The sequence below is a fragment of the Pholcus phalangioides genome, unplaced genomic scaffold (assembly GCF_987345545.1).
Source record: "Pholcus phalangioides strain wild (caught in Gottingen) unplaced genomic scaffold, Ppha-v1.0 ptg000003l_1, whole genome shotgun sequence".
NCBI lineage: Eukaryota > Metazoa > Arthropoda > Arachnida > Araneae > Pholcidae > Pholcus > Pholcus phalangioides.
The window spans coordinates 47729438-47744414 of record NW_028301596.1 but is presented as its reverse complement, the minus strand read 5'-3'; the positions used below and the strand labels follow the sequence as shown (position 1 = coordinate 47744414).

The window sequence follows — 14977 nt, the reverse complement described above, 5'->3', positions numbered from 1 at the left end:
AAAGCAGAAAATGTGAAAATTTGCAACGTACATCGCAGAACAACTAAAAGAATTTTAAGAAAAGTGCAGAAAACACTGCTATGGACATTTTTACCACAGAACATTTCCAGTCAGCCGAATGCTACTTGCAGAACAATGCAAAACATTGTGCTTTGAGGTGCATGTATATATACATATAGTATTATATATACTTTTATACCATATATAAGGAACAACATGATTAGATGTACAGTACCTTTCTTGACTGTCAACAGAGATCTACACATTATCGAACCTCCATAGTCTGAAGGCCTAATAGGCAGCTATACATTTAACCTGCCTGCTACAGCTGGGGGAAGTGAATTTCTTGGACCATGGCCAGGAAGTTGCATATGTTTCATACCACAGGCATTCTTCAAACAATAAATATAATTTATAACATAACAGCAACTTATGGAAATTTATTTCTTAAGTTGATGCTTTCGATCACATTTCCAAGACCAGGGGATTATTCCCACCTGAAGAGGAAGGTGGGTGCGAATAGTCCAGAGAGATAGTGGGATTTATGGCATTAATATAAGGTCCTATGGGTTGGATGTAGATGCGGGATATTTGAAAAATAATACAAGAAAAGGAAGAGTACAACAAATAAGTTACTGACAAATTTCAATGATTAAATATACAAAGTAGGCTGCAATAAGCAATAAATTTGAAGTGTCTACCAATGCAAAACATTGCTGTCTCAGGTATAGGCACATCATCCAAAAGTCCCTAACGACAAAGTAAAATTACAAAAGTTGAGTATTAATCGCATGCATAAAATTTGTTTCAATTGGGGAAACTTCCCAAGAATTGTCAAATTTTTTTTATCTATAACCGCTGCTGAAACTAAAAAAGTTATCTTTAAAATTTGATGGAATTATGTCCTTTGAATGACGGCACAGTTAGTTTTGCCATTCTTTAAGCATATCACTTCTAACTGATATCTGTAACTGAAACACCACATTTTATAGGCTCAGGAAGATATTTAACTGTTCTAGTACATTTTGAGAGAGTTAGTCTGAGAAATGTTCAAGATTTTGGTTCATCCTCCTTGGAAACAACCTCATTCAATCCAAAGTCTTTTGGTTCATCGTCTATAATAGCCTCAAGACACACTGAATTGTTTCTGGTTTGCTGAATACTGAGGTCTAGCGCAGCTCCTTCTTTATCCACTTCTAAACCCTTACATACATTTTCTATTTCACTTTTTAAATCTTTCCAGTGAACATTTGCATCATCACTTGAGTGAAAATCACAATCACCATCACTGTTTTTTTCTATGAGGTGAACCAAACTTTTGTTCCAAAAAGAGCTATCACCAAACATAACATTATTTCCCAAAGGTGTTCTACAGAATTCATCACCAGGCAAAGAATCGTGACCTGAATTTTTGAAGGGATGAGCACTCATTGGATTACTATTGCCTACAATGCAATTATTCACTGCAACATGTTCGTTATCAACAACACAGACATTGCATTCTGCACAACCCAACTCACAACAGTTTTCTAAACCTATGTTGTATTGCACAAATCCATTAAGATAATCATCTGCAGTTGTGATAGCATCACCAAGAAGTTTTTCGCCCGTTACTGATACATTATCAAGTCCACGAGAGTCGTTGCCGCAAGCGAAGTTGTAAGAAAGAGCGTCTAGAACATTCTTTGTCATATTACAAGGTTCTGATGAGTTTTTGGGCACAAATTTGTCCATGTCTGCTTTCTGTGAACATTCAATATTTAATGGTTCATTACCAACAGCAGTCATTATGCAACCATTATCAAACAGCTCTATATCACCATTTTTACTAATAATTTTCATATCTTGTAAGTTTGAAAGTTGACACTGCAAGCCAATTATGGGTGATGAAAGAACGGACGATTTCACTGTACTACAGCTTGGTAATATTATGTCACTTTCTGTAAGAGGTGCTGTAACTGGAACAACATCTTTGCAAAGCATGACATCATTCTCATTCAAATCACATTGTTGCAGCTTTTCTTTCCTTTGATCCTCTGCATCCGAAACATTTTTCATTTTCTTCCGGAGCTTTGAATGAGGAAGCTGAGCAGACTGGACCAATTCTTCACTGACACTGAAAGAAAAAAGTCATTTTTAGTTCATGTTTAAAAAAATTATGCCATTAAGCCACGAGTTATTCGTACATCACACCTGAACTCCGAAATTGTCATAAAATTTATAAAAACCTGTAAATTTCCAATTTTTCCATGAAGATATTAGTATGCTCATACACAGATTATTCTAGTATACATTTATTCATACACAGTGAAAATCCTATACAACAATGACCTTTATAATGGCAATGGCATATTACCATGATACGGGGGGGGGGGGGGGGGAGCAGCATCAAAGGTGGAATCGTCTGATCTAATGTATATGGGCATATATGAATTGACATCATCATCATCGTGACCACAGACTTTCAAGTCTATCTCTCCCTATGGATATTATTCTCTGGTTCCAATGCACTTTTCAAAGTGTTGATACAGTAAAAACCCCTCTTTTGCAGGGTTTGAAATGTATATTTGGCTGTAAAAGAGGGGTGACTTAATTGACTAGCACCTTATACATTTTACCCATAAAAATAACTCCTTTACAATATGTTTCTTTGAACACTTGAGTATTATTATACAGGGTGTTCTGTTAATGACCAACAAACTCAGAGGGTTGTTAGTAAACATCAAGAGGAACAAAATCGTAATGGAACATGGTGTCACCAACCATGTCGAGAGGGTGAAAATCGCAAAAAACGCATGCAGGTTTCGACGTCACGCTAGAACAACAAAAAAAAGACATTAATAACTACAAAAAGATATTTATTTGATTAATTATTACAAGAGTTGTTGGAAGTGGCAGCCACTGACTTCATTGCGCAGTCTACAACAACGTAAAAATGATTCCCGGATGCCCTCCAAGATACCACGCATGCTTTTGTTGTCTGCAGCAGCAGCGACAATCCACGTTATGAGATCCTCAGGTGTGTCCACGGGCGTCACATAAATAAGTGATTTAAGGTAACCCCATAGGAAAACATCACGCGGAAGGAGATCCGGTGAACGTGGAGGCCAAGCAACGAGTCCTGTGCGTCCAATCCACCTCTTTCTGTATGTAACATATGCATAAAATAACATGTATGAAAAATATGCAGAGGCGCCATCATGCATGAACTACATGCCTCGATGTGCTGCGGCCGGCACACTTTGCAGCAATTCCAGGAAGATGTGTTACAGAAAAACAATGTACACTGCTCCATTCAGGCATTAAGGCAGCAAGTATGGCCCAAGAGATAATCACTGAGGATTCCTGCCCACATGTTGACACTAAACCTCTGTGGAGATTCCCACGGTACACTGGCCTGGGGATTATCCATCACCTACATGTGTGTTGACAATGCCTTCTCGCATAATGCTGGCCTCTGGAATCAGAGCCTGCGTTTTTCACTCTCTCAACATGGTTTGCGACACCCTGTTCCATAGCAATTTTTGTTCCTCTTTATGCCTACTAACAACCCTCTGAGTTTGTCGGCCCATTAACAGAACACCCATGCATAGGAATTTCACTATAATATACACATGTTCATCTATGTCAAAATAACAATTAAAAATTCTAATTTTCAGGATTAAAATGAACTTGCACAGCAGCATGAATCTGCATTAGAATTGAAAAATAAAAGTTACTGGTCTCATGGACCATTGAATACCAGAACAGACGTGCCAACTTTTGGAATTCAGAAATCCAGAGATTCTCCCGAGGGGGGGGGGGGGTACCCCCTCCCCAGCACTCAGACTCGATCAAAAAAAAAAAAATTCACAAACAAAAATTTCGAAATATTTTTTTAAAATCAATTAAGACAAAGTTCCATTATCCTTCCCCCCCCCCCAAAGGCAGGTTCTGCATTGCCCCTGAGCAGAATATAATTCCATGTCAGTCTTTCCATGCAGAATAGAGAAATCACATCTATATACTGTTCATAAGTGTTTCCTTTCGTGGATGCTATCAGTGATTGATAATCTTGGATATATGAACTCTCAAAAGCTTTATATAGCTTAAAGTTTTACATTTTCTTTCTGAAGACATATTTAATCGCAGGAAACAATTTAAAGAACTTCAAAATACAAAGCTGCTGACGAAAAAACTTGTATTTACAGTACGGCTGTTAATAAAATATAATAACAATTATACAGGAATTTTGGCAACCAAGGTCATGCCCCTGATAAATAATTGCCGATAAACACTACGTAAACAGTCATGTCTTTGCCAGTTGCTTAAATGTGGCCGCCAAGACTTTTTTAAGGCTGCTCGATGGAAATGACCACGGCTGTCCTCTATGGGTGTTTTCCCTAACGATGATGGCAGTCACTGACGTCACAACAACGTGAAAGTTAGCATAAAATCTAAATTTTCTGCCAAAATCTGGAGAGCAGGAGGAAGGATGAAAAAACCGAAGAGTTGGTAGGTCTGCGAGAACCTACTAGCTCGCAGGCATCATGAGTGGTCCGCTAAACAAAATTTTGTCTAAATAATAATAACTTTCCAAAATATATTAGCATTGAGAAAAGTGCATCACCAAGAGGGTGCAAAAAAACATAAAAATCCACTGCAGAATTGGTAATTTTCCCATAGGAGATTCTTTCGTAATCAATTCAACCGTGGGGAGAGGAGCATGAAGTTTTTTGCAACTGGTCCTGCGGACCACCACAATTGTTTTCTCTGTGGTCTCGGACCAGTGGACCACCAATGATTTCGAATGCTGCAAATTACTTAAAAACCTATCCAGTAATTCAATTTAAACACTTCCTGACGAGGGATGCTAACTACTAGTATTGTTGTCCAGAACAAAATTAACATGTACAATCGACTGCCCTTTGCTCCAAGAAACTCTTTCAAACAAAAAATAAACTTATTTCAGATATCTTACCAAAACTATTATCAAGCTTTCTTTTTTTCATCACAGACTGATTTTGAGTACTTTGTTAACCACATTATGATCAAGGATGTAATAATAAATGTAATAATAGTCCAAATGCCAGTGGAATAAATTCAAACAAGTTCACTCTTTTTTTCCTCTCTCCTCATCATCATCATCAATAAGCTTTAAGGCAACCTTATAATTGTTTTTCCTCTTGGTTTTATGTATACTTTGATAGTGGGTTCCCCCCACATTTGTATCTTTCTTATGCGTGAAAGAAAGAACAGGTAGGGTGAGGACGAAAAGAGAAATCGACTTTGTATCTACATTCTTATCAACATATTTATTGTACTGTTTAACTCTTTTATATTTATGACATGAATGTCGCTCTCCACGTGTTAATACAAGATATACGGAAGACTGGATGTTGTGAATATCTTCACAACATCCAGTCTTCCGTATATCTTGTCTTTTATATTTGTTTTTTTTCCTTCCTCCTCTCTTTCCTTTTTTATAAGGTGCAGTTAGATTAGGACAAGGTTACTATATTTATTGCAGATTCATCAAATAGAGAGCATCCAAACTTCTTGCCAATCACTTGTAGGCATAGGGGTTAAATATCTAAATGAATGTTCAAACCAGGGTTGGTAAAAAAAATGGTTTTTTTGGTTTAAACCGGTTTTTTGTTTCAAATAGTATTAACATTAAAACAATAAAATTTCTGAAAAATCATTCAAACTTCTAATAATGAATTAAAATAAAATATTTATTAATGTAATTAACACTATTCCCATATTAATTAATCAATAAATATTTCTTATATTTTAACAAAAACCAACTTCTGCAATTTAATTATTTTTTGCAACTCAATGGATCACTGTGTGTATGAAAATTCTTTTAAGGTTATTATTAATCATATAATATATAAAGGTTTTTTTCTCCAGTTACTTTCAGTATACTTAATTAGGAAGCTATTATGCAAAAACTAATAAAAATTAGGTGAATATAATGTAATTAATGAAGCATAAATAATGCAGATTAATTAGCAATGATTTACGATATACAGGGTGATTATAACTAAGGTTCTGATTTCAAAACACTGTAAAAAAAGAACGATTGTCAGAATGACTTGAAAATTGACATGAATATTCCTGAAGAAATGGAATTTTATTGTGTAAAGAAAAAAAAACAAACTTAAAAATGTAAAATTAATGACATCCAATACTTGGGAAATTTGCTTGCAGAACGGAAATGATAGCCAGTCATGGCAAAATGATAATTATAGCATTTCACGATTTCATAATTAATGGAAACATCACAAAAAAACGAAGTAATCAAACAACTACAACTTACTCAAGAAATGTTAAATATGTTGTCCATCGTGCTCTGGATATGAGGTGAAAGCACAAAAATTCTTGTTGAACACCAGAGTATGCCATGGTCATGATGTGGATGCGCTGGAGATTGCAATTCACCAAAGTTTGCAATCTAACCACTGCTCATAACATTTTGTGGCACCCCCCACGGCAGAAGTTGCAAGGGTTAAGTTGCATCCTGTTATTGTCAAAATGGGTCTTCAGCAGCTGCTTTGCTGGTATTGCAATGTGCAAGAAGTTGTTCTATCCACACACTGATGCTGTGGAAGTACCAAAATGATGTGGTTGCACAAAATAGATTATACTGCTGGCCAAGTGTACAGCATCATCTACTTGCACTTTTTTCCTTTTGCGAAAGAAACTTCCATTGCTCCAGGAGTATCCATGCAAATTTTCAAGTCATTCTGACCAGTACTTATTATATAGTTTTGGAATCAAAACTTAAATTATAATCATCCTGTATATAGCTGATTATTTTTCATAAATCTGTTACTACTATCCAGTAGAACCTTTGTTAACTGGGATTAACCATGAAAGTATAAAAAAAAACAACTATTGAATATTAATAATGGGAGATATACAGTAGGAGATGTGCTACTTCTTATGGGAAAGAAAATTAAAATGTATGAAGGTAATGTAACTACTAGTACACTAGTCTTTGTCCTTTAAGGACAGCTGGTGTCTTTATTGGATTATAGGACCACCTGCCTCTAGCATGATGGTGTCACTACTGTTGCTGCTTCTTTGTGAAAGGAAAAAGAAATCTGTGAGAAATACACTACTACATGTAGTTGTGTGATGCAATCCTTATTCATGAATTTGCTGAAGATAGAGCATCAGAATGTAGCCAAAGGTTAGAAAATGTGGCAAGAATGAGAAATTTTGGCTTCTGTATATAGCTTTAAATAACTAAGATATTTCAAAAGGAAAAAATATATATATTCTGGCCACTTTTATGGGACTTTTTGAAAAAAACCACTTATAAAATCTTATGTCATTTAAAGATATACTATCAGAATGTACCCCAAGGATATCAAATGTGGTAAAAATGAAACATTTTGGCTAATAATGAACCAATATGATATTTTTCAAGGAAAAAAAAATGATATTTAGGCCATTTTTATTTGATTTTTTGAAAAAAAATAAACTGGCTTTTTTTAAAAAAACCACTTGGTTAAAACCAAGGTTTAAACCAAACAACCCTGGTTCAAACATTACATTACAATGATGAATTTTTTTTTAGTTCTTAACTACAATTGAAACATAAGAAATTATAGAACTATTTGATAAAATAAACCAGTCATTTCAATGAAGATAGGACCACTTATGAAAGTAAGTGGAAATTTTCACATTGGTAAAAATGTTATACCTTGACCATAATAATCCTTGAAACACCTGAACTAGTTTTAATAGCATTGCATTTTAGCTGATGTTTTTGGTATGCAATAGATTAGAAATACATAACCTTACAACTGAATGTTGTTTCAGCTCTTTGTCACTTTGACAGAGTCTGCAAGCAGGCATGTTTTAGTAATAAAATTGTGTGCCCTAGTTTTTGCCAAGTTTCTTCTCAACATTGCAAGTTTAATGAACTATATTTAGTGATTATAATCGATGCAATCATCTGATGAGCCATACCAAGTGTTCAATTTTGCTCAATTTGCCCAATACCAAGCAAATGTAGCTATTAATATTTTTCACTACTAGTGGACCTTAGAACAGTATAAAACTTGAAATTTTCCTAGGTTATCTTTGAATACTCTACTTACTCAAACTTTTTATACTTGTGTATTTAAATACAATTTATATTTTAAATTTTAGTTCTGTACTTCTAAACTTCAGCTACTTCCCTTTCTTCTCTTCCAAATACCTCTGATTATTTCCTGGTCAAATTTCTTGGAAAAAATAATTTTACAGTGTAGCATGTGTTCATCAAAAACTTTTACGAAGTGAGGACGAAAGGTGAGAAAATATTTTTATTGTTCATCAGTTATAGCAAATGTTGACATCATGGATGATGTATCTCTAATGCAGTCACCTAGCAAAAGAACTGACAGAGAACTAAAGATTTAAAACCATTTAATTTTCCTTTCTACAGTATAATATAGAATTATACATTTCATCTATACAAATATGTTCCTGCCTATTATTGTTTCCGTGTATGTATATCAATAATGATACTTGTGGTATTATTTTGATATTTTTTATTTCAATATGATTTATATACTCCTATTAAAAAAATGTTTGTTATATTATTTTCCAGTAATATTTGTATTTTTTTATTATTTTTTTGTCTTTGTAATTTTATCCTATTTCAAGGTACAAGACCCAATGTTGTACCTTGGAACATTTTAGCCTGCTCTTAAATCTATACCTCATACTCATAGAACAGAAAGATAATTTGAATATCACCCGATGTTTCATCAGTATACAGATATTAAAAATGAATTCAAGAAAATTTTACAGTAAAAACCGATTTGGAAAAAATGTTCTGAGGTATAACAGTCTCTCCCCATGCCAAATCTTCAAACAAATGTAACTTTCAAATTATGATAAAGAGGTAATTGTACCTGCTCGTCCCATGTTTTCTTAAGAATGCATCAACGCTAGGTAATGTGGTGATGAGTCTTCTCAGGATGAGAAAATTAGAAGAATCAATCACATATTCTCTATGTTTCTTGCTTATGATATGCTATTGAAATAAAAATGAATATTTTTCAGTAATTTTACAAACATAAAAAAAAAGATTACAATTGCATGTCAGATGAAAATATTGCAGGCTTTTTGTTTTGGCCATCATGAACCTGCAAATGTGTTCAATGTTTCACCCGCACAAGTGTTAGCTGAAGCAAAACAGTTAGCAAATGATTTCTATCCCATCATAGTGAGGGTTGTCAAATTTGCTCCCTGGATAGATACCCCCCCCCCTCCTGGGCTGGGTTTTTTAGCCTAAAAATCTGGGTTTTTTTGGGGAATATTGTTTGTTTTCGAAGAAAATGTGTTGCTTTTATGTTAAAATTTTAGTTTGAGGTTAGTTCATGTATTCCAAAAATTGCTGCATAGTGCAGTGTTTAGAATATGTATATTTTGAAATATTTTCTTTAGGAACAAAAATGTGATAATTTTTTGGAATCACAAATCTTTATAATTAATTCTTCTGCCATTTTTTATGTAAGCATTTAGATATTAGATTCACATATTAAAATATGTTACAAGAAACCACAAACAGAAAATGTAACCGTGGACCTTAGTTTAACAAATATACCTGATATGTGATAAGCATATCCACAGAAATTATTGCTTATTTATAATACACAATAATTTTTCACACACTCGCAAATCCTTGTATAAATAAATTGAAGCCTCTGTGAAGAAGTAAACCAATGCATGTAAACTGAATTTTCATTCAAAAAATATTTACATGTTTGCATCACTTTTTTATAAGTTTCATACAGGTACATCAGACTTTCATAACAAATATCAAGAGACAAAAATAACATTATCTCATAACGAAAATAAAATAACTTTGTGGGATTCTTGAATTGAACATTGGTAATGAACATCAAGTGAAACAGAACAAACAACATAGTTTTTCTCCGAAACTAAGACTTAACCAGAAAATATAAGCCTGACCCCAAAAACTAGCCTGTTAAAATTGTCAGCCAAATGAAGGTAGAAATGAATTACCTTTTGGGTTTGATAAATCAATTCAAAATTTTTGAATTTGACTCTTGTCTACAACAGCGAGTAACTCCCACTATAAGGAGTTTTTCCAATATTTTCTTTCTTCTTTGTTTCTGCTACTGATGAAGGAACTTCATATAGTTCCGAAACGCGTATAGCCGTGTTCGTTTTGGAATTTTGGGTATATCCAACGTCGATTATTCAATTGTATCAAATGAAGGTATTCCGTAGGTCTGTTGCTACACATGACAGATTGTCTTGCATAAAGTGATATTAATATACATTAATGTTGTTGACATTTGTATTTAATGATAATTCAAGTTATTTTCTGTAGTTTTAAGTTCCAAAAAATGGCTGATTTGGACAAGTGGCAAACACCTCCAGAGTAATAAATCCTCAGAATGACTATCTTCTCTTAACCAGATCATTTTTCAATTATTTTACTGCTCTTTTAAAAATATTTTAGTGAGATTTAACAGTGAGGAATTAAAGAAAAAGCAAAGCATGTGACTTGAACTCCTATAAGTTTGGGTTCGATTAAATAAAAAATTATGGTTCTGGTTACATAGCTAAAGGCTTTATTTTTGATGGATCAGGACAATTTTGGATACATTTTCTGCGATAAACAAAAATGCATATTTAGACATAATATAAGATGAACACAAAGGATGTAGATTAGGGTGGGTCGAAAAAAAAAATTCAAATCACTATGGTGCGGAAAAGTTGTCTCCTTTAATAAAAAGAAAAATTATGTAAAATTTTTTTAAAATCTTTTGTCATCATCACGCATCATACTTATGAAAATTGACGAAATTGAACATTTTTCTTAATTTTTTGAAATTTTACTTACAATTGAATGATTGACACACAAAAGTTTGTTATGCGTATTTTATGGTCCAATAAAGTAAAATAAATTAAAACATCATTATTTCAATGTTTATTGGTCGCGCAATGTATTTGAAAAATGAAATTGACCAAATTTTTGCAAATTTCATTGTGCAGCTCTTTTTATGCTTTGTCAGAACAAAATGATCCAGAACTTATAAGGTGGCTGCACATTGAGTTTCACCCACACCCTACCCAATCAACCATCCAAAGTAGGAGAGTGTGTGTAATTTACATCATAGTTATCAAATTGACTATGATTTAGTAGTTTACAGTTTTTTCTATTGTTTCTTTTCCAAGTGTTCACGTTTAAAGTCTTACTTTTGGGAGAAATTAGGCATGATTAATTTTGATAACAGCGTAGATATGGTGGTGGGGCCACTGTGGTGGTCGAGTGGTTATAGTGACAGACTCGCGATGCGAGGATCCAGGTTCGAACCCCACAGTGGTGGTCGGCTGAAGTTGGTTTTCTGTGGTTCCCAACTTCAAGGCGCAAATGCGAGCCGATCTCCCAGTTAAAAAGTCTCGCCACAGAGAGCAACAGGCCTACAACGTTACACATATTCAATAATTACACTTCACTCACAATTTGAAGTATAGATGGCAGCACTGAAATATCATACACAACACTAGCTACACACTCAGACTGTTAGGTGTACACACTCACTTTGTTCCAGACTCTGCCACGAAGCTGGACTGGAAGAGATCTCGGCAACGGAATAAGTTCGGTGGCAGAGACCCTGGCGTTCATTCATTCAGCGTAGATATGGTGTAGCTATCTCTCTAGCTTCATCTCCACATACTTTAGTTGAGGATTCTGTAACAAGTCAGGCACATTTCTCGACTGCCTGAGTTGGACTAGAGTACATGTGAACTGCATGTGGGAGACCACTACAGTGGATTGCGTGTTTACTCCGTTTCAATAAACTAACTCCCTTTTTCCGTTATATTTTTCAGCATATAGATGGTGCACCCACAGGGCCAAAATATTTTTCTGAGCCCTTGGATAACAGCTTACTGAGTTTGAAAAGCTCACAGTGGTGGAGTATGAATTATGAGATTTGATTCTAGAAGTAGCCAGAAAGATGCTGCGTAAAGACCAGCAGTACTGTATTTATTAGACATATCCAAAGCAATAAAGTCGAGACATTGTCCTGAGGATTAGCTAATTCGTGATCCTGGTTCTCTGTCACAGTTCCACATCAAAAATAAAAAGTATTTTAGTGACGCACTAAACATGTTTTTCTAGCAGTTCAAACATTGTTGTATTTATTTGACGACTTACTTCAAGTTGTTAATCCAGTAATTGAACACAATGCATTCTTTGCACACCCTGAAAATTTACAATTGGCTATGATCATTGATGACAGAGAACACATTCGAGAGATTGGGTATAGAAGAATTTTAAAAGCAAGATAATCCACTTCTGAATTAAAACTATTGAACACTTCATGCTAAGTTTAATTGCATTAGCCTAGCTTAATTGTTATCATTTTGTTATACTTTTAATATTTTCTCACTTTTCTTTTTTCCTGATGCTATTGATTAACCGGCCAGACTACCAACTGGAGTTTTTTCCGGCACGACCGCGCCCTTCTGGGCACACATCGCTAATGTGACAGCCTGGTTGTGCTCGGTTTGTTTTGTTCAGTTCAGACACTTCATGCTACCTACCTTTAAAGCTACCGATTACCTTCAGATTATTTACTGCAATACTGGTCTGTTGTATCCTCTCCCAATGCTACGGGAAGTATACTATGATGGTATTATATTGATTTCATCAATTCCGACACTAACACAAGAGCTATCAAAAGTTTCCCTGTCACACTCGAACAGCCCAGAGATGTGTCAAACAGGTGACCAAACTAAAGTATGTAGACATGAAGCTAAAGATGGCTACATCAGATCTACACTATTATCATGATCACTTATGCCTGATTTCTCCTAATCGTCAGATTTTGAATATGTCAATTTTGGTAAATAGTTTTTAAATATAATGTCAATTATACACGCTCTCCTACTTTGGATGGTTAATTGGATAGGATGTAGGTGGAACTCCACAGGCAGCCACCTCTTCATGGTAAGCTCTGAGTGATTTTGTTCTGACAAAGCAGGCGAAGAGCTGCACAACGAAATTTGCAAAAATTTGGTCATTCCCATTTTTCGAACACATTGCACAACCGATAAACATTGATATATTAATGATGTTTTAATTTATTTTACTTTAGTGAACCATAAAATAAGCATAACAAACTTTTACGTGTCGATCATTCAATTTTAAGTAATATTAAAAAAAATGAAGAAAAATTTTTAATTTCGTCAGTTTCCATAAACTTCAAGTACTATGTGTGACCAGAAGATATCAACCGATTTTAAATTTTTTTATTTTGTTTTTCTTCTTATTAAAGGAGGCAATTTTTCCGCACTATAGCAATTTGAAAATAAAAACTTCATTTTTTCGACCCACCCTAATGTACATACATGTTTAAGTTACATATTTTGAGTTTAAAAGGAAATTCAATTTTCCTCCCATTTTGCCCAATAAACCTGCCCAGGCTGTAAGTGAACAATTATTCCTTTATTGTATGGTCAATTTTATTAATCAAATACATAGTTTAACATACACTAAAAATATATACTTAGGCATAATGTAAGATGTACACATAAAGAATGTACATAAATGTTTAAATTAGATATTTCGAGGTTGTGGAAAAAGGAAATTCAATTTTCCCCATTTTGCCCAAAAACCCCACGTTTTTTACAACGCTGATCATAGTACAAACAATGGATCTGAAAGTATAATATATTTAATTTTATGATTAATCAGCAAAATTCCCTAGCATACCCATGAAATGAGAATATAATCTTTTTTAATGAAAAACCTGATATTTACATAAACAGGAAAAAGTATAAAAAATTGCTATAAAGGTTTTAATAATAAACAAATACCTCTTCTAATTTGATGTAAGTACAGGAACATATTTCACAATAACGTTTCTTAGGTATGGCTTTTTTTTCTGGGCGAGGCTTACTAGAAAATTTAAAATAAAAATCAATTAAGATCAACACAATGCAGAAGTATACCTCATTTCTATTCATTACACATTAAGCTATTGCCATTGTTAATAATTACGAAAAATGGTGAATATAGAAACCGTAAACACAAAGATTTCACATTGAACAAGGTTTCACTGGTGGTGATACAGATAATTATCAGAATGCTGATCCTAAGATCTAATGGAGATTTTATTTTGCATACATTAAAACATTAATAGTATTTTGATTTCATACATTATGCTAATGAACAGCATTCATATTGTGATACTTTGTTGATTATTAGAGGAATTTAACTCCAAAATTAACAAAATTCGTAAGTACTGATTATAGGACTAAATTTGCATGTGCTAATTATATGCTGCTGCACAGATTATATAAGGAAATTATAGTAATTTTCTTTGATCTCTTATGCAGCATTCTCCCCAAAGCTATTTCATTGGACAATTTTATTTGAGAATGCAATCTTATAATGGGCTCGATCATTTTTTTTTTTTACAAAATCGTACCTAATATTTTCATACAGTAAAGTTCATAAAAGGAAAGACAGAAAAAATGTCTAACAACTATGTGAACAAAAATGAAGTCCGCTAAAATGGTTTGATAAGATTATAATTGTAGTTATTCTTAATTGAATGAATTCAATATATCAAGAGACTAGATAATATTAAGAAATAAAATTGTACACATTATGGAGAGAAAGAATTTTGTAAAGAATTTCCGTGTAAAGATAGATGAAATTCATTTTGTGAAACTTGAGCTAACATTTATTCAATGAAAACAGTTTATCAATTATAATAAAGTTTCCACATAATTTGTTTTTTACATTTGCGACCTGCCGTTACTTGGCACAATACTTTCTTTCACCTGAATGCACCTTTTGTCCTGCTGCAAGATGTGATCATAGAGAGAAAAACTTTACACAATATTATAATTTTCTCCTGTTAAAAATTCTCTGGGGATGGAAGCATTTTCAGCCATGCACAGCTTAGAGGCAAGATAATTTGCAATTGATATTTTTTTCAGC

The 14977-nt window shown here is 33.8% G+C and overlaps 1 protein-coding gene across 2 annotated transcripts in view; it reads right to left on the bottom strand.

The window, feature by feature from the left end:
• Positions 1–630: 630 nt before the first annotated feature.
• The window catches only part of LOC149088728 (uncharacterized), a 36189-nt gene continuing 21842 nt past the window's right edge, over positions 631–14977 (bottom strand). The window contains exons 9-11 of one of the 2 annotated variants that reach the window (XM_089249401.1): positions 13846–13927; positions 8898–9019; positions 631–2116 (exon numbers count right to left, since the gene is read on the bottom strand). In XM_089249401.1, coding sequence (XP_089105527.1) covers positions 1051–2116; positions 8898–9019; positions 13846–13927 — 1270 coding nt within the window. In that variant the 3' untranslated portion in view covers positions 631–1050. The remainder of the gene's footprint in view (positions 2117–8897; positions 9020–13845; positions 13928–14977) is intronic. The other variant, XM_089249410.1, reaches the window with a different exon arrangement.